Source organism: Diachasma alloeum, unplaced genomic scaffold (assembly GCF_001412515.2).
Source record: "Diachasma alloeum isolate Michigan unplaced genomic scaffold, Dall2.0 Dall_scaffold_00336, whole genome shotgun sequence".
In the NCBI taxonomy this organism is placed as follows: domain Eukaryota; kingdom Metazoa; phylum Arthropoda; class Insecta; order Hymenoptera; family Braconidae; genus Diachasma; species Diachasma alloeum.
The window spans coordinates 1,354,325-1,375,558 of record NW_021680475.1 but is presented as its reverse complement, the minus strand read 5'-3'; the positions used below and the strand labels follow the sequence as shown (position 1 = coordinate 1,375,558).

Below are 21,234 nucleotides of genomic sequence, written 5' to 3'. Positions count from 1 at the left end.
ACGGTTCAAGTTGATTTTGACTATGCGTCAGTTTTCAATGAGTATCTCGTAATCTAAGGCAGATAGCCAAATTTTTGTTACGACCTTTTCTGTAGAGCGAATTGAGAGCTGCAAAAAAGATATAGACGAAAATTTCGTTATCTCCCTTAGATTCGGAGATATTGCTCGAAAACCCAGTTTTACTAAATCGTTTTACCACTTCGCTACTGAATTGTAACGATTGACATCTAATGAGGATTGCCTAGCAATGACTCGACTGGAGAAATACGGCGTTGAAAAAATAAATACTTTTCTCAAGTAAATGGATATTCGGCAAAAATATTTTTTTTCTCAGCGTATCTAATTGAAAACCTCTTCTCTCCTTCTTCGCTAATTAATTTGATCATTGAATTGAATAATGAGAGCTTTATGAAATTTACATTACCACCGAGGGGGCCATCAAGCTCATCATGGCCCGTGTTTTTTTTTCTTTTTTTGCAATATTATACTTGATACCAAAGACTTAAAGTAATCAGCTCTCAATGCAAATCATGAATTCTTATCTTGATTAATTAACTGCCCGTCATTTCGCCTCTGTGTAGATACATTGATGCCTTTCATCTCTCTGCTAACTTCATTTACGTTTTTCTCACGTCGATCACAGAAACAACAATCCGCTTTTGTATTTGGTATATTAAAATATACACTAAGTTTACGAAACTTTTATACTTCAACTGTAGCTCGAAATGTAGAATTTATTGTGAAATCAATAAAGTTAATATTTTAAAGGTAAATGGATGGAGTTTCTTCGGGGACTGGAGGAGAGCATCTGGGGCTTAGCAAGCAACACTATTATCGATGATTCAATTAGTTGTTTACGATGACAGAGATTACTGGTTTATTTGTTAATGTTGGAAGAAGTGGAAGTCGTGTTGGAAAATTTTCAGGCGCCTGATGTTTTCATCATAATTTGAAGAGTTCTTTTTATTATAGTTTCATAAGAAACAAATGTAAAAGGGAATTGAAGATCTACCGTGCTAGGTAATACATACAAGAGCGTCCCGAAGAACCGATATAATAATTATCTCTCATAATTATATTGATTCATTTGATTATAAATAAAATAATTAGCACTAGCAAAACCGCAGTCAACACGCCAATGGCTACCCATTGTCTCCGATCTAAAACAAAATGGAAAGTAATATCGCATGCGTTCCAGTTTTTTCACATACTCCTTGATTTTACTCAAGTTAATTTATTGCATACTCCATGGTCATATAGTTAATATCTCTTTCTTTTAGTTTCTACATTTGTTAGTAACAAGTTACGCAATAGCTCCTTCACCCAGTCTGTTTTATGTAGTTTGAAATCAACTAAACGAAGATATACAACATCTAATTTTGCTTCTACATGAGGTACATATGTTGGCCTTACATTTGGCTCTTCTCTATTAGTAATAATAATTCATCTAGATTTTTCTTTATTTGTTTGTTACCATGCATTCGTTTATTCTGTTTAGTTTCAGTTGAAACATCAACGACTGTTCCCTCGATAAATATCATCTAAACAATCTAAAATTTCTTCATTAAAATCACACAATTGACATAAAATTTTGATACGAATCACTCTATCAACGAATTTATCTTATTCTTTAGTTCTATAATATTCAACGTTTAAGCTCCTACCTAGTTTCACTATTCTTGTGGAGGACAGTTGATCTAAAACAACTCAGGTTCCAAACAATCATCGACAACCATCGATAACATTTCTCATTGGTTCGATACATCATCAGCCAGTTTTGGAAGTAATGACTGGATCAATCCAGTTTTGTATCCCATTAAAATCTTACAAAATGTTTTTTTTTCATTCAATCATTAACGGTAAACGTGAATCGATAAATAGGCTGTTTATGAATTCTCGCCAAAAAATAACGACTTTTTCCAGTTTCGTATCAATTAATATTACAATATCTTCTTTGAGTAATTGTCAATAACAAAGCGGAGGAGTTGTATTATCAGCTATTTCCCTTGAGTCATTTTCCGATATTTTTTTTTCTATGGCACAGTTGCATTGTAATCTTTGGCAATTATTTTCCCCAGTATTGTTAGTTTTATTTAATTAATATTGTATGTGTTAAAGTGGTCGAGTGGAAGTGTTTTAGTCGGCAGAGCACATAAAACAATTGGTTATTGTTGTTGAGAGTGTAGAGAGTGAAGATGTTTTTTGTGGATAAACAGATACATTGGGTACAGAACTGGTGGGAGCTGGAATGTAATTACTATAGTTACCATTGCTCATGTGGAGGACCTTAGCCATTTTTTTCATTGTTGCATCGAGCTTTGAGTCTGTCACTTCGAGTTCATTTCCAAAATCATCTAGCATTCTGCAGGACAAAAAACGAGTTCATCTTAGTCTTCTTATTTTTTCTTTCATATGCGAGATTGAATGCGCGCTCCACGGGCATATCAATATGATAAATTGAGTAAACGATTCATCGTTGGTCTCAAAAGGACGAATTTGCCGCGAAAGGATGGACGGAAAACTTGTTCAAAAACCAGGTGAGTAACGAAGGGTTAATGGGTTTAGGGTCCACGTTCTAACAAGGCGATAAATTATTGCGCTAAGTTGCATGCAAGAGAATGAAACCATAGAAAGTTTCAGAACTTTCTGGTAATTTGCCGGATTCTCTTAAAAATAATGGAATGGGGAAGAAAATAGTATTGCACTGTATATAGCGTGATGTAGTCTGCAACGTAAAAACTTTTGTAAAATGCTAAAACATTCTCAAGTTTTTGAGAAAATTCTTGGGCTTTCTATAAATTTCAAGAATGCCTAGTAGTCTCGAGGTTTCTAGGAAGTTCAAGAAAATTGTCTTCTTTTGTAAAAAGTTTGAGAAAATGGGTTTTCTAACAAAGAAAATTGAGAATATTCGTAATTGTCTGAAAAAATTGGGAGAAACGTTGGATTTTGGAGAAAATTGGTGAATTTTTCTCAGAAAATTAAAACAAAATGAGATGTAAGTGAAAGGAACTCCCGGGGCAAAGCCGGGAGGAGGCAATTAGTCTACAATATTGGAATCGGTCATTACTACGGCGAATTATTGATCTATTGGTCAGTTATATTTTACGTCGATTTTTTAAAATAAAAATGTAGAGATTGAGAGGACATGACGACGTTGATATTTTACAAAAACAATGCAAAAGTAGTTTGGACAGAAAAAATGTATAACAACTTGATTGATCATTTATTATAATTTTCCCATTAGTTATCATTTACTTTTCTCATTAGTTATCACTTACATTGTTCATTGTAGAAAACTCCTTCCAAAAAATTTTGTATAATGTGTATTTTGCATATATATTTTTCTTCTGTTGTATTATATAAATTGAATAAACTACCCGGAGGAGGAATACCTATAGCATTCTAGACGTAGGCTAATTATTAGATTTTTCGTTTGTTCAATTATTTTACTAAGTTTATAGATGTATTATAATTTTCCGCCAGTATCTCTTGAACGTCCACAAAATTTGTTGATATAGAAAGAAACGATAGCATAAATGTGAAAAAAATTGTTATTCTCCCAAATTCCAAGATAAGTTTAACTACAAGGTAAACCAAATAGAACCGTTTGATCACTTCAGTACTGAATTGTTTGAGCATTTTTTTAATTTCCACAGTGTTTTAGAAAATCCTATCCCTCCCCATACCCAGCTGAATGGTTTATTTGAATTAAATAAACTTTATATGAGTCAAATAAATGAGCTTTTTAAAACAGCCCCTAATAAAACTTTTAATCACACTTAAACTCAAAACGTCGTATCCTTAACAATTAGATCATAGTATTTTTATTTCCCCAAAAATCCCTGATTCCTGGATTAATTAAACTTGATTTTTATTTCCGTTGTCAGTTACATCAAATACATAGCCTTTTAGATATAAACAACTATTTCCTTGATTCAAAAAGAGACTTTATCAGTTAGAAATGAAATAGTTCTGACGCTGAATAGAACGAATTCATTAACTTGTCATAATTCTTTACTCAGCATGAATAAAATAGATATTCATTTTATATAATTGAAACATTTTCACTGAAACAACTATGCGACTTTATCAATTCCCAACAAAAATATTGTTGAAATGAACAGAGAAACTGCCAGGTAAAAAAGTTTTATTTAATTCAAGTGTGTCCCTTCTCTGGGTCCAGAAACTTCCAAGACATTGCAGACAATTCCAGAACTATAGAAATGATAGGAAAGTGCGAGGACTTCTAGTATAATGAATTAAGAATTTGAATTTTAAATAAACCGTCAAAATGGAATTGATTATAACGTAGAGATGATAAACTTACACAGCTTGCTCATCAAGTTCCGAATTAATTTGCCGTGAAACAGTCTTCAAAGTGCCAATACTCTCTCCTATCATCTCCAGCTGATCATCCTGTTGCCTCATCATCATCCCCTGCTGTTGCATCGTTTCATCCAGAAATTGCCTACTCGGGCTGTCCACCTCATTCTCCAATTTACTGTACTTGGTCGTGCCATGATTGATCGGTGGCCGAGTCGGACTGTTATCCAACAGTGGCTGTAAACCCCAAGAATATCAAAACAACTCTCCAACACCCCAGAAACCCAAGCAACTAATTAATTAATTTAAAGTAACCATTTCTATCACAGACAAATTGCGCGCTCCCAACCAAAACAAATCGATTCACAGGAGGTTAGCAAACATTAATCCGTCCAAAGTTCAAGCGCTTGTCACAGAGGGCGTTTGTCCCACTTAATAAGGGGATTCGTCAGTAAAATTTAAGTCTTCACTTGCCCAATTGGGTCCAGTCTCCAGGGAATGGGCCCATTGAATAGTTTGTGATGTATGACGGAATATGAGAATAACTAGGGAAAATCGCGGAACCGATCGATTTTGCCCCGTATAATTACAAAAAACTTCATTTTTTCCTATTTTTACCTTCAAAAGGCTCCTTGCGCCGTAGTTTTCCTATAATTTCAGTTTTTTAAAATGTTCGTTACACTCCAAAGAATAAAGTTAAGCATCCGTTTTACTTTATTCGCAATAATCATGAATAAATGAATTTTGAATTTCATAAATTTTTCGCGTCTCTAGAGTAGGATTAAAAATTCATAGTTTTTAATAGGGGACGATGGGGTAAAATGGACACTTTTTACTTTTTTTCAGATGCTAATGACTTATTGAATTGTTAATGAAATTGTATCATTTGTTTTTTTTCAATAAAAAGAACAATTCTCCCCCCTTATGATGAGCCTAGACTGAGCTCAATTAATAAATATATTTATGAGTTACGAATATTTTTTAAAAAGTGAAAAGTGTCCATTTTACCCCACCCACCCCTAATTGAACATTGTAATCATGCGTAATCTAATTTTTATGAACAACAAAAAATGGCAGGTGGAAGCAAAAAGGCGGGTTCAAAAGAAAATCGGTTACTAAAAACAGTGAATTTTTAGTCCTACTCTAGCACTCCGTTGATTGTGTTATAAGCGCGACGCCGTACTTTATTTCATTTTTTAAATCACACTGCAGCAAAACCTCAGAAAAATTTGAAAAAATTTGACATCTCATTTTGAAGTATCTAGAAGCCCTATCAATGAAAATATCCGCCAAAAATACCATAAGCAGTTGAATTTTCACATTTTTGTTCCGAAATTTTTATTCCGGGCCGTGTGTGTAAAAGGTGAATTTTTCGAAAAACATGGCAACTTTGAGCTTGAATATATAATTAAGGGCAACACTGAACGTAAAAAATATCACGGGGCTTTTTCAAATATACGAGCTAGATCACTCTTGAACTTTTGCAGATTTTTCCTAGATCTTTCAAATTTATCATTATGTCGATTTATGCCGGTGGAGCGCGGCGCTTATGGCGCGACCAACGGAATGCTAAACGTGAAAAATTTATGAAATTCAAAATTCATTTATTCATGATCTATTGCGAATCAAGTAAAATGCTTAACGTTATTCTTTGGCATGTAACGAACATTTAAAAAAGACTACATAAAATCGTATAAAAACTACGGCGAGAGGAGCATTTTGAAGGTAAAAATGGAAAAAATGAAGTTTTTCGTGATTATACGGGGCAAAATCGATCGGGTCCGTAATTTCCCCTCATTATTCATATTCCGTATTACACAGAGTAGAGTCCCTTCATTTTTCGATACATTTGATATTTTGCATTAGGACCTTGCCGACAGAAACTGTAATTCTCACATTCTAATTACACGATACACATATTGAATCCTACCTAATTGAAACGTACCACCCAATTATGCGTTGTGTAATCTAAGTTCCACATTCTATAATTTATGTTTGTAAATGATCAATTTGCTATATGTAATTGGACTGGAATAATTATTAGAACATGTGAACTCTGGATGCGAGTTTTATGGATTTTGTTTTTCCTGGATTGCATATGCTTGGATTATACATGTAAAATTGCGCAAAATGAATTCAACATTCACAAGTTTGAATTGTAGAATGCGAAAATGAAATTACGTGGTATGTAATGGGATGATAGACTACAATTTAGAAGAACTCAGTGAGATACATTTCAACGCCTATTTTTTGGCTGCTTATAATAATTTTGGTGTCAATAGACAATTATCCCAAAAAACGCAACTCCACACGCGTATGAGCCATTCCATCAAATACTGTACGCAAATACGATCGCAAAATTATCGACAATTTTTTTTCGATTCTTTCGAATACTTATGTGGAGACTGTTTTCGGGCCACGTGAATTCAGACACGGAGAGAAAAATTCAATAAAAATTACCAGAAAAAAACGTAAAATTTCAATAAAAAGTGTGAGTCGGAACTAAAATTGTACGAATCGCCACGTAAATTCTACGATTGGTTCCGTAAAAATTAACCACCCGTCTGATGACTCCCCGCTGTGGGGACAAGTCCTTCCGTAATTTTTCCTCATCGATTGAGAAATTTTACGGAACGGAACGTCCAAATAACTCACCAGCTTCATAAAAATTGTTGAACGTTCAAGAATTTTTGATTTTGGAGGGATAATAAGTCGGGAAGTTTCTGTAAGATTTTACTTCTTCGGAAAAAATTACGTGACAATTTCGTACTTTATTCGGTGATGAACCTGAAAATTCACTCAACGTTTCAGATTTCTTCTCTTCCGTTCCTATATAAAAACTGCCGGAAAACGATTCCCCATGCGGATTACGTGAATTATTCCGTAGTTTTTACTGAATATTTCTCTCCGTGTATGTCTGAATTAAGCGCTTGGAAAAAATTACTTGTTTCAAGTAAATATGTTTCAGACATTAGAAATTTTGTTTATCAGTGTTGCAAAATTTCTCACAAGTATAGCGTACATAGTGAGGATCATACCCTTGATGAAAAAAATCACATGTGTCAAAAAATGAAGGGACTCCATTGAGTATAATAGGTCACCCTGTTATGGAAATGTTGTGTCTGTGTGAAAGTATGCCGATATATATATTTTTTAACAAAAAATTGAATTATTATCGTACCTCGCGGGCTGTGCGATCTCGGTCTCGTCCTCGGCTGAGGTTCATCTTGTCTTTCATAGTCTACAATGAGAGAGGCGATAATTAGCTGTGTCAGAACGGGGCTTCGTTGCAGGGTGTCCGTGGTAAAATTTAAGGGCTCTCAAAAAAGTGGAAACGAAGCAACTCCGAAGAGATTCAGGTCGTGTAAGAGGTGGAAACGGGCCAAAACTTTAAAATTGTTAAAATGCCTTAATTTTTAAGCGAGTGACTCAATTTTTAATCGAATTCTGGAAATTGGTTTACGCATGGTAAACCAGTCAATCTACACACAAATTAGATTTTCACTGAAAATTAGATTTTCGGATAATAAATAAACATCCTTGAGGTTTTGGCCCTTTTCGTACACTGTTACAAAAAAATAAAATTTCAAATTTCACTGAAAATTCAATAAAATTCCAAAATTTTGAGAAGCACGACGATGAAAATTCTTCAATTTTGTTGAATTTTCAATGAAAATATCAATATTCAGAGCCAAATTATGTAGAATTTTCCAATAATTGAAAATTCAAGAATAGGGGAGAGTGGGGCAAAATGAAACAGACGAAAAACAATTATTCAACGCAATTCAAGCAAAAATAATTTTTTTTATTAAATTTTATTTATCAACTTCTTTTATTTTTGGGAGTACTGATGAGCATAATAATTTTCTATTCGTTCTATTATAATTCAATTGATTATATTAGGCCGATTAGACTTTTCTTTTTTCATTCGATTGAAATTAAGCATCACATTTTCCTTTTTCCCCATCTGAGTCTCCCCTGGACCTTGCTCTGGACTTTGGCTTTAGCTGTTTCATTTTCTTTTCAAGTAATCCATTGACAAAATCTTCTCCCGTCAAAACTTCTCAATAATTTTCCATTCTACTGAATGGAAAATTATTATTATTCTCATCACTCGCAAGAATAAAAGAAGTTGATGAAAAAAATTTAATAAACAAATTTTTTTTTGCTTGAATTGCGTCAAGCAATCATTTTTTAACTGTTTCATTTTGCTCCAGTCTGCCCTATAATTATCGCACTTTTGCGGTTTTCTATTAATTTTCAGAGTATAATTGACCTTAAATTTAAAAGACTCATTGATTTTTTCCTGAAATTTAGAATTTTCAATGACAAAAGTCCTTGAAATTTCAGTGAAACTTAAATGTGATAAAAATTTTCGAAAAATGTACTAAAAATTTCAGCAAAAATTTTTTAACAGTGTACCCTCAAACTTTCCGGAGTGTGCTTTTTTTCTTTCCGAGCTTCCTAATGAGTGCCAAGAACGCTCTGACTCATAGCTACGAAATCCAGGGAGCTTCAAATTTTTCCGCCGTCTCCCCTTAAGGAAACGATGAATTATGGATATGGGGGAAAAAAATTACCTTGACCTCGTCGCGAGTGTGATCAATGAACGCTCTGCGATAAGTAAGTTCTTTGTTGTCGATTTTAAACTTTGTTGGATTCTTCTCTACAATACGTGTGGTAGAATTAAGGAAAACATTCCATACCTAATTCAATAAGCCGTCGGTTATTAATAAACCGTAAGGGTCAATATTCTCGTGACGATCAATGTGGAATAAATATGAAAAGGATATAAATCGTGTCTTCCAAGTCCTCGAGGTCCCATTCGATTGATCGTAATGCGTTCCTCAGCTCGGTAGTGGTCCACTCGAGTTCCTCTTTCGACACCGGAAGCCCACCGGGTACCAATCCGATCGGTGTTAATGCTGATATATTCACCTGGGAATCACTCCACCGGCCGTACAAACCTCGTGTCTTGTTCAGCGCTTTGCATACCTCGCTGTCAATACGAAAACCATCGAAAAACATAAATAAAAGGGGGGAAACATACTGTGCTCCGAAAATAGCACTCTTTGTGCGGGGAATCGAGGGAACATGTGGAAAGCACTGACTCTAATTTGCAGTGAGGAAGTTGTAAAACTGGATATGTCAACTTTGGCAAGGTTTTTATGAATATCTCTCAATTCAGAGGAGATAGCAGAAATTTCACAGGGACGCCTTTAGTACACAGACAATGCCCTTTGCTCCGCAGAAAATGTTTTGAAAACAGAGAAATGAAAATAAAAAAGTTTTTAACCAATTATTGCTAATTTTTGGGGATGTATCCATAATTTTTTGAAATATTTGATACTCGATTGAGATTGAAAAGAGAATATCTCACACTGGCAAAAGAAACCTTTCATCCAGAGATTTTGCACTTATCCGAAAGATGAGGGGCAATTTGTTCACAACAAGAAAACGACTCCTCGAGTCGTTTGTCAAGTCAAGTGATTTTTGCATTAAAATATTTTGTAGTTGAGGCTTAAAAAATGTTGGATAAATTGATTCAAATAGATTTGGTTTGAGAAATCCTTTTCTTGTCATGAAAAAAATATCCTCGTCTTTGGTACAAGTACAAAATCGAGGGAACATGTGGAAAGCACTGACTCTAATTTGCAGGGAGGAAGTTGTAAAACTAGATATGTCAACTTTGCCAAGTTTTTTATGAATATCGCTCAATTCAGAGGAGATAGCGGAAATTTTAGAGGGACGTCTTTAGTGCGTCTCCCTTTGCTCCACAGAAAATGTTTTCAAAACAGAGAAATAATTTTTTTTTAAACTATTTATCACTAATTTTTAGGGATGTATCCATCATTTTTGGGAATACTTGACACTAATTAAGATCACCCTCAGTATTTGCAATTTTTATCACTGAAATACCGAGCTAAAATGTCTTAGATTTGGGATCGAAATGTCACTGAATCTTAGTGACGGGTGTTCTAGATAACTGAAAGATCCGATGATTTCTTTTTCACTGGAAAAAATCATGATATTGTTTACAAATTGATAAAGTACTTCATACTGCGCGGGAGATTATGTGATTTATTTCCAACTCTTCTATATTCTCTTTTCAAGTGGTTAATGATTGGAAATGATGACATAGAATGCGTTGACCACAACCGTCACAAGAGCTCATGTATAAGAAACAACTTTGATCATCATTTTTAGTATTTACCTCTTTTAAATGGAATTCCCAATTTTTCAATTTCAAACGAAATAATTTCCGAATCTTCACTGATAACAAAAATTATTTTTATTGAGATGTTTCTTTCTTGGAACAAGTATTATATATTTGAACCAATTTCAAATAAATAAGATCTTACGATGAATATCAATTATTTCTTCTTGAGATACATTTACTTGAATCACATAAAACAGTCCTTGGCGTCAAGTCACATACATTCACTACAAAAATGGAAAAGTTCTATTATTTTTTAAACTTATAAAATCTCCAGTCGAGAAATTTTCTACTTTCATGAATTGATCAAAAATTCGTACCTAGGAGATGATTACATAGAGGAATGAATTGAATGTTGTTTTCTCGAATGAAGCCGATGTTTAAATTGAGCTTTCCGCACATCACATTGAACGAAATTTTTGATATCCAAGTTTGCGTTGAATTGCCGTAATCTGTGATTCTGTTACTGTCAACTGATGCGATTTTTTTAGTCAAGAAATATCAACTTCTTTCAACTCAACGACATCTTACTACAATCTCAAAGCTTTTTCCGCGTAACAATATTTATCCTGATTCGACACACGAAATGCTCACTTCAATTATAATTTACTTGGAACAACGTAGGATCGTGTTGATTGAGATAACGTATTTAGTCATGAGAATAATTTTAATCTTGTGTAAACCAGCGAATTTCTGGAGTTAGCAAACTTTTGGCTGGAAAGACATCAAATACTCTCATTACTGCGACAAAGGAACTTCAATTCTAGAGAAGTTCGATTTCTCCCAGTCAAATGTATCTTAAGAAGAGATAATTGGGATTTACTATGAAATCATGTTTATTTGAAAATTAACAACCCAATAATAGTTGGTTCAAATAACATTCACTTGATAAAATTAAATTTTTCTATCAGTTTTGGAATAAACGAAAATGCTGTTGAATTATAGTGAAAAATTCCTTAAATTTCAATGTAAATACTCGTAAAAAATCAGAATATTCCCTTCTGATTTTCAGGATTATTGCCAAAAACTAGTGAAAAAACGTTGGATTCTAGAATTTCCTCACTCCTCATATTTCGACGTTTCCTAATAAAACCGGGGTATTTCAATTTTATTTTGAAAACAAGAATATCTCAAAATTCATATGAAAAATCGTCTGAAATCTCCCATTTTCCTTCTCTTCACAGCTGTATAAATAGTATTCCAGAGAACAATTTTAACGGATGCCATCTAAAAGTCCCCACTAAGACCGGTAAATATCCGGAAATCGACCGGTAAATTGTTAGCTGGGATGAATGCATCAAAAAGTACAAATAACATGAAGTAGTTCACATCGGAAGAGAAATAAACTGAATCGCGAGCTCTATGAGACTCAGAAATGACTGTGAACAACATAAGCTTCCACATGAATTTTGAGATACCCTCGTTTTAAAAAGAAAATTGAAATACCCTTGTTTTATTAGATGTCGATTTCACAGCCGCCGGTCCTCAAAAATTAGTGACACATCCCTCCAAACTAAAGCGTACTCTTCTTCCCGAAATTTCGTCATCTCTCAAAACTTCCGAGACACTTTCCAACAACTGATCTCTGAGTGCAGTTGACTTATCCGGTCTCACCACTTGACAACCGATCATCAGGTACGGAATGAGTGAAATCATAATGACAACTTACTCTTTGACGACAAAGAATGGATCCTCAAGCGTCATGCTCATTACTCACGGGAATTTAAAAGGGCGGCCTGTCTCGCCGCCTCACTTCCCTCAGAGTGTACCTCACCCGTGATTTAATAATCATCGGTCAACAAATTTATCCACTAATTAACATAAAACCTAATATCACTGGACGACTATTTAAAGCCCCGACAGCGGATTAAATCGGATAATGAAATTCCAATTGACAACAATGGAAGAGAAACAAAACATCTTCAATTATACTCCCGTATTATTATTCTTTTTCCTCGATTTCTTTATTATGACGTCCGGTCGCGACGTTGGAACGACGTCCGTGAGACTGCACAGGCTGGACTCTATTTGTTCGATTTTGACGTTTGCGCACGAGGGGTAGTGTTTTTTAGGGGAAAGGACTGGAAGAGAGGCCCTATTGATCCCGCCAGAGATGAGGCGAGAGAGATAGAGCGCGTGTGAATGTGTGACACATTCGATATTCAAATATGTAGCGCCCGCAGCGCCGTAAGGGGATATCGGTAATGAAGTTTCCTATTCATCCCCACCCCCCGGACGATTTCCGCCAGCACAATATGGCGGTGCAACGGCCATTTTATACAGTCCCACCTTGAGGTTCCATCGGGTTCTACGACTTCGCCGTGCTTCGCAGTTCGCATCCATTCGCATCCATTGCAGTTCGGCGCTTCCTCTGAGCGTGACGCTCATTTTACTCAGTATTCTCTCGAGCATTTGGTGTGAATTTTCATTGAATTTCTTGTTCAATTGTTGATTGCTGTTTGGAAACGTGAATATTCGGATTTTTGGTGAGTGTTTCGGTATTTAAGGGTTTCTTGGGGCGAAGGGAACGGGTGCATGGGACCGGTAGTTGCTGATTTTTTATGGAATCGTCGACGCGTTATTCGACGGTTTGAGAAGATCATTTGTTTATTGAATTAATTCGGGGGGAATTGGGCCAGCGGTTGTGGCAGTTGATTTTTGCGAGGAGATTTATGAGCAGTTAAAATTAGAGTGGGATTGGAGCAGATTTACTGACGTGGGTGGGAGTATCGATTGAGTGGAAAATGAATAATAGTTGTTCATGTTTTTTTTTCAGGAAGCAACAATGTCGTTTAATCGTGGCATCAAAAGAAATTCCTTCGGCAACAATCGAGGGCCGTTTAACCGAGGGAGTGGAGGCGGTAATGTGGGCATTGGCGGTGGCATGGGGGGCTCCGGGGGTGGCAGTACTGGTAATCGTGGAGTCAGCCCATGGGAGAGTGGAGTGATGCCACCGGGACGGGGCATTCTACCCACGCCGAACAACAATTTATCGCTGAATTCACCTCAGGCTCAGCTGGTTATTGCCAGTAACCTTTTGAGTAATTTGCTGAGGACTCAGCAGGACTCTTCGCCACCGGTAATGCATTAACGATTACTTGGGATGATTTTTACAGAGGACTTGCTCATGCACTGAAAAAAAAAATTTCGAGAGTCCTTACTTGTATCAAGAAGAGAATCTCTCACGCGGAAAAGAAACCTTTTATCCAGAGATTTTGCAGTTGTCTGAAAGCTGAGGGCAATTTGTTCGCAACAAGAAAACGACTTCTCGAACCAAATCAAATGATTTTTGTATTAAAATGGTTTTTAGTTGAGACTTAAAAACTAGAAATTGATTCAACTAGACTTGGTTTGAGAAATCCTGTTCTTGTAATAAACAATTTATTCTTGTCTTTGGGACACATATAAAATCTTTTGACGAAAGTTTTTTCTTTCTCAGTATAAGATATCTTCTTCTTGTCAATTTTCGAGCCATGAGTTTTTTGGTACAAGTGAACACGGAATTATTTGAAAACTTTTTTCTCAGTGCAGATGGCCTTCAAATTTTAATGCCCTATAACTCGATGTCGATAGTGAATCTAACAATCTTTATGCAATTTTCGAGGCTCTCCTGTCAGCTTGAATTCAGAGCAAGTGCATTGAATTTGGCAGTTTTTGGCCAGCAGATATTGCCTTTTTTGTCCTTAACTTTTCATTTTTGCTCCAAAAATTAAAGCTCACTATCTTGAGATATAGTTTGCACAATTTTTGAGAGGACCTCAAGGGCATTACAATCATTACTATCACAACAAAAAATGACAATCTGCTAATAACAATTTGTAATTAATTCAAAAATTTTCACAGAATATTTTTTGAATTCGAAACATTCATGCAGCTCTTCTCTGCTTTTTGTGGAAAAATCATACTTCCTCCTAAGAGTCCAAATTAAATGGCGAAAATGACTATCGGAGTATCTTGCAAACGGTTGTTCACAACTATTTGAAATTACGTGGACAAATTCAAGAAGTTGAAGTTTCAAACTGGATTGTTCTTCATAATTTTCTTTGCATTCTTACGCCCCGCCATATTCGCATTTTGTGTCACTCTGTTCCATAATAAGAAAATAATACCTTCATAAATGCATCGAAATTCGATGGGACAGTAATACGATATGAAATTTAAGAATATGAAGCGATAACGAATAATGCAGCAATGAATCGCCCGTGTGTGAATTTTTGCATTGAAATGACCAGTAACGTGACAAACTTTCCGTAATTAGAGATGATGCGCATTGGTGTTCCCACTTTTTATGCTTGTTATCATGTATCAGATATTGCTCGATGATTTTTTCCACCAACCAAAGACTTTCAAGATTCACCATGGCTCCCCCTCAACCGTGTAAAGAGATATAATGATGATTCCATCCAAATTGTATCGTTTGTTTTATAGATATTGAAAATCTCTAAAAGTTAATTGGATCGAGGGGGCAATCACTCCGGAAGTCTGGTGTACATATGATATTGATATTGAATTCGCATGATACATGAAATTAAATCCTTCGAAATATCTGAAATACGATGGTATTTCATGACATCGTGGATTCAGGAAGGAATTCGATTCCGTGGAATTTGTTTTTCGAATTCTCAACAAAATTCCTCCAGAAATCTCATTTGGGACTTATCGCAATATGCAGAGGGAAAGATATGCGAACTGTTCAAAAGCTTGAAATTCCACTCCAATCGCTTGAAATTATATGGAATTACTCAGAGTGTCTTTGTAAACCATTGAAATCATTTGAAAATTTCTAAAATTGTTTCAATTTCTTTAAAATATTGAAAAATGTTGTGAAATTTTCTAAAATCGTTTGAAATTCCACTCCAATCGCTTGAAATTATATGGAATTACTCAGAGTGTCTTTGTAAACCATTGAAATCATTTGAAAATTTCTAAAATTGTTTCAATTTCTTTAAAATATTAAAAAATATTTTGAAATTTTCTAAAATCGTTTCAATGTCTTTGAAATACTATAAAATCATCTCAAATTTTCTAAAATCGCTTCAATTTCGTTGGAATACTATAAAATAATTTGAAATTTTCAAATTTTTTTTTTTTTTCAATTTTTTTGACCCCATAAAATTTTTTCAAATGCCTGGAAATTCTTGAAATCGTCGAAAATGCCTGATGACTTCGTGAAATCCCTTGGAAGAGAATATTTCAGAATCCTGGAAATATTGAAATCCAGTGTGCAAGTTTTTTTCGGAGTGATTACAACCCCAACTAATCTTATTTGCATATTTTTTGTAATCATTTCAGTGAAAACCTTTTAAAAATAAGCATTGCATAATTGCCCATCAGGTTCCATCCTTACTGAGCCTTGGCAGCAGCATGAACGGTCCTGGCCCCAATTTCCGCGGCCAACAGGGCTTCAGCTCCTCAGGTCGCTTCAACGACAGATCGATCAGAGGCAACACCCTGAAAAATCAGCGATCTCAACCCTACAACAAGGTAAGTAACTACAATTATTTCCCACGATCATTTTCCAACAGCACAATTACTAATTGCAAATGAGGAGTCACATCGTTATATCTCTCAGTATTTTATTCCACTCATCATCGTCGTTCCACTCCAAATCTGATACAAATTATCCATAATAAATCTTCTGGAGTCTGATTGGAGTCTCCAACTAATCAGACATCGCAGTCTCACATTCAAACCCATTCGTTAAACCCTGAAAAATGTCTTCTTTGTTTGAATTAACCGACAAAATGAGAAAACATTGTGAAAAAATTGAAATCGTTGCGAACTCCATCAAGTCACCGGACGGGAATTCATGGAATATCCCATTTTGCCCTTTTATTAAAGTCGTGTCTGCGACACGTCTTACCTCGACTATTTTCTCAGAGTCTTTGCTACTCTTAAATAATTATTTTTGTAATTAACTGAAAATATGAATGAACTTCGATTCGATAATCTCGAATCAAAATATGCTTTTTTTTATCGAAGAAAAACAAGATATCTCACATTGGTTTTTCAACCATTTTTTGTTGCCTGGGTCGTTTCGATCCACTCCAAAACAAAAACATAAAACATGCAAACAAATTAGATGGGTAACCGTGCCCGCGACGGACGGCGTGGCCCATCATCCGCACAACAATCTCGTTCCCAGTCCGGCAATCAGCGTGCCAATGGAAATCAAAATCAGCATCGCAACGATAAAAACTCTAAAGCAAATACTGCTAAACAAAATCAGACGTCCAAAAAGGAACAGCAGGATGTTAAGAACTCTGATAAAGAAAAGCCGAATACCGAGACAGTTGTTAAAAGGTAAGGATTTCATCCAATCAATATCATCCTTCTAATTCGCCATACGTTTATTTTATTAAACAGGCGATTGTAAAAGATAAACAGTAATTATCAAGCACGCTCGATGTACGATAATTATCAATTTTATTGTTCACATGATATGTACGTTGGTGATTGTTAAAAATAATTAATATTATTTTGGTTGTTGGACTCTTTATTTGGTCCTTCGTGACCTTACCAAAGGTTCGATTATCAATAATTCGTCTTCACAGCCCTGGACACCACTAGTTGGGCCGCCAAAAATTCTGTCAAACTTTATCTCTAACTCTTGTCATTCCACATGATACATATTGTATTGAAATAAATAATCCACGAAGTATATCTTGTCCACTATTCGTCCCTTGAGTTCTTTCTAATTGTTCAATACAACTGTTTAGCAACGAGAAACCAGGTGAGAAAGATGACAAGAAGACCGAAGTTAAAAATGAGAAAGACGGTGACACTCCCATGGAGACTTCGGAGACGGAGAAGACGACTGATGAGGGGAAAGACTCTGCGGACAAGTCTGGATCTCCAGACAAGAAGAAGGATGATGGCAGTGGCAAGAAGTCGGAGGCCAGGCATGCTGAGAGCCGATATGCTGCAGTTGCCATCAACCAGATGTTCTGTCACGTGTGCAACAAGCACATGTGGGATGGATTTTCATTCGAGAATCATCTTCGTGGACGTGCCCATCAGCTGATGATGGATAAACTCGATGAATCGTACAAGCTGAAGGTGGACCTTATGCGGCATGAGCTGAGAGTGTCAGAGGAGCAGAGGGAGATGAGCTTGAATAACTCGAAACGTCGTGGCAAGAAGGTAAATGAAGTGACAAATAGAAACCGCGGGAAGAAATAGATGATGCAATTAATACGGTGATGTATTCGGTAATAGACTTTTTCATTCTGGAAATCTAAGGGAAATATTTATTCCTTTCATCGAAATGAAGAATCTTCAGTAAAATAATGAAATTTTTTCATAAATATTGACATTTAAGGGGATATACATTTAAGCTTGCATAAATGATTATATGTCAATTCGGTAAAAGTGTCCGAAAATTTAGTTACTCTCAGGATGAAGAGGTCTATTGTAGTTGTATCTCGATAGTGAGGGATTTTAGGAGAGAATGCCAAGAGACATTTCCTGTTGGAACATTTTTGGGCTACAAAAAAATGTCTTTTGACATTTGTTTTCAAAATAACTTACTATCGAGATCATTTCACGCCAATCAAGATGTGAAAAAGAATTTAGCAGAATTTACCATTCTTCTACTGTTAGAAAAATGGGAAATTTCGAGCACAGTTCGATAGTAATTTTCAAGAGGGTGACATTGAAGTCAATTTAGGGGAGAAGAAATAACGAAATTCTAAATTCTATAATTTATTTACATAAATTCTTCGAATTTTCATCAACTTTCATGGAGAAATTGAATTGAAATTTACCCTTTTTATTAATTTTTTTCATCAAATTACGAATTTTCAATGACGAAATTCTTTGAAAATTCATAGAAACTGCCCAAGAGTTTGAAATAGTCTAAGTACCAGATTAAAATCTATGTTCCCAGGTTTCAGTGGACCTCAACGTTCGTGAGTACTGCACAATGTGCGACTTGAACTTCTTCGGAACGCTCTCCAGCCACAGGAAGAGTGACAAGCATCAACAACTCAAAACCTTCCTGCATCCTCGGTGCGGCCCTTGCGTGAAGGAGTTCCCCTCCAGAATAGAGTACGACGAGCACTGTCTGACCCCCACCCACATGGTGGCCGCAGCGCAAGAGGAGCAGAAGAAGACCAAGAAGGTCAAGCTCCCCAAAGGAGAGTCAGAGGTTCGCACTGCTGAGGACGAGGAGAACGAGTCTGGATCTGCGTCCAAGACCACCGACAAGGACGAAGAGCCCCAAGAAGAGAAGGACTACATCACGGACATCAGTGAGAACATGGACACGACTAAGGTTCCCACCTTCAAGTACGCTCGTCAGAAGCAGCTTGCTCTTGGCGCATCTATGGTGAAGGAAGTCACAGGTTTCCACTGCGAGAAGTGCAAGCGTTTCATGTTGACTCAGGAGGACGTGAATGCTCACTTGAAGACCATGGTCCACTACAGGAACTTCTTTAACGAGGTGAAAGCTCTCAACGTGCCTCCACCGGCTGCAGAGAAGTCTGAGGAAGCCTCAGAGAACAAAGAGGAAGAGTCTGCTGCAGCAGAGGATGGCGAGAGGGAGGCAAAACGTCCAAAGCTCGAGGAAGATGCTCAGAAAGAGACCGAAAAACCCTCAGAGGAGGAAAAGTCCGCTGAACAAGATGAAGCAGCTGACGAGAACGATAAAGAGGAAGGAGACGACAAATACGATCCCATGGAGGCTGATGGAGACTCTGAAGAGGAAAAAGATAAAACTGAGCAGGATGAGGTGGAAGAAATAGATCCCAAGAAAGACGACGACAAGGCTGCTGACGTTTGGGAGGACATTGATAACGAAGACGAGTCAGAAGTGGGTAATTTGATTGATGGGGATGAGAAGATCGAGTCTATTCCACAAACTCCTCAGAGCAAGTCACAGCCTCAGAATACGTCCACCCCAGCGGCTTCAACACCTGCAACAACTCCATCAGCTCCAGCCACTCCATCAACTCCAGCCACTCCGTCAACCCCAACTCCTCCTGATCCTCCAATAATCAGCAAAACCCCCAGCAATCACAGTCCCAATAACTCGTCCATAAACAACTCTGCGAATAAGAATCGTGGTCGAGGATTCCGCGGTGGTGGCCCCAGGGGACACCAACGGGCCAGACGTTCTCGTCGATAAACAACTCAACTCAATGATCGAATATCACAACTACGAAGGAGAAGTAATAATTCCTTGTCTGTATGGATCGTATCATGTAACGTCAGTGTGAGGAGTTGAATATGTAGACGATTATAAATTTTTATAATATGCAGTTTGTGCTCAGTATCAACTAGGACAACTAGGATTTTTCTTCTCTTCGACATCAATATGATGGATTTTTCATTATAGCCATGAACCATGTGTCTAGGAATTTGAAAGACATTTGTTTGTCTTGTGTATTGATTAATTGTGACGACAGGACGTGAAGTTTCATTCCAGAATTTTGATTAAATAAATGAATATCACGTGTTTCATTGATTTCTCTTCTGTATCATGAAAGTCAGTAATAAATAAATCAATTATGGTGTAATTTGGAAAAAATTGTATTTTCCGTCTCCTTCAAACTTTATTTGAAATTGATGTTTGAACTTTATTTCAATAATATTTTTGTTGGCAATTAATAAACTCATTCATATCAATGCTATGTCGCAATCATACAAAATCAATAATTCATCAATTCCGAATAAGTCCTTCATCAGAATCAAATGAAGGACATAAAGATTAACAATCTTGGATTAGTACATGTTTATAAATTCGATTTGGTCTCTTCATTTTCTTACCAATTTATTTCATTTCTAACTAACGAAGTATCTATGGGGATCGGGGAAACATTTGTTCATATTTAACAAACTATTTGACGTGAATGAAAAGCTGAGTAAATCCGCGTGTAAGCTTCCATAAAAGCTTTATTATGAGTTTACAAGCTATTTGAATAAACCCATTCATTTGATTCATAAAACTGTCTGTGGGTATATGCTTTAATGAACATTCTTCTGGAGTTCAATGATTAACGAAGGAATGAGATAATGTAATTAAATCCTGAGCATTGATTAGTACGAGCTAGCAAAAATTTTGTTGTGAGCTTTTTTATAGCCCTCAATTCACACTACAAAAAAGCCATAAGGAAATAGTAAATTGTGCACCAAGGGAGGAAAACAGGACATTCTAATCCACACACGGGTTTTAATCTCCTGTTTCCCTCCTTGGTACACATACTCTTTTTCGTCATAACTGCACGGTATAGTTCGATTTTCGACAACAGAAATCCGAGGAATGGGATAAGTCACTCTCCTCCCGTCATTTGGGGAGGAAAAACGAACTTTCCGTGCAGATATGACGAAATAGTATGTTGTGCATCAAGGGCGGAAAGTCAAGACTTCCCGCCCGAGGTGCACATGCGATTTTTTAACACGCCTCCAAAGGAAAGTTCGTATTTTGCTCTTTGATGAGCGGGAGGAAAGTATGAACTTTCCGTGCAGGGGTGTGAAAAATTTTGTTATCTCCCTTAGATTAGGAAATATTCCTCGAAAACTCAGCTAAAGGCTAAATCTACTTGAAACGTTGTATCGCTTTGCTACTGAAATAGTGGCATTATTGGCAAATGGTGATGATAGATCCATATTCCACTTTTTTTTGTAAAATACCTGCGATGGACTTTTGATCAAAATTGATGGACAGATTATTAACTTCCCGACCCTAAGGAAGG

General features: G+C 36.2%; 2 protein-coding genes across 4 annotated transcripts; one reads left to right on the top strand and one right to left on the bottom strand.

Moving 5' to 3' along the window:
- Positions 1 to 944: 944 nt before the first annotated feature.
- Positions 945 to 15,958, bottom strand: LOC107040494 (syntaxin-6). Of its 3 annotated transcripts, XM_015260595.1 has the most exons (7): positions 12,210 to 12,656; positions 9,117 to 9,322; positions 8,904 to 8,998; positions 7,505 to 7,564; positions 4,328 to 4,560; positions 2,268 to 2,362; positions 945 to 1,160 (listed from the first exon to the last, which is right to left on the bottom strand). In XM_015260595.1, exons 1-7 carry the CDS (start codon positions 12,248 to 12,250, stop codon positions 1,084 to 1,086), a joined length of 807 nt encoding a protein of 268 aa, XP_015116081.1. In that variant the 5' UTR covers positions 12,251 to 12,656; the 3' UTR covers positions 945 to 1,083. The 3 variants fall into 3 exon arrangements, with proteins under 3 accessions (XP_015116081.1, XP_015116080.1, XP_015116079.1); XM_015260594.2 differs by lacking the exon at positions 12,210 to 12,656 and adding an exon at positions 15,840 to 15,958 and having other exon boundaries at positions 1,079 to 2,362; XM_015260593.1 differs by having other exon boundaries at positions 1,079 to 2,362; positions 12,210 to 12,657.
- On the top strand, positions 12,810 to 20,058 carry LOC107040493 (zinc finger protein on ecdysone puffs). Its single transcript, XM_015260592.1, has 6 exons — positions 12,810 to 13,026; positions 13,317 to 13,619; positions 15,875 to 16,024; positions 16,623 to 16,843; positions 17,260 to 17,683; positions 18,429 to 20,058. Exons 2-6 carry the CDS (start codon positions 13,326 to 13,328, stop codon positions 19,665 to 19,667), a joined length of 2,328 nt encoding a protein of 775 aa, XP_015116078.1. The 5' UTR covers positions 12,810 to 13,026; positions 13,317 to 13,325; the 3' UTR covers positions 19,668 to 20,058.
- The last annotated feature ends 1,176 nt before the right edge of the window (positions 20,059 to 21,234 follow it).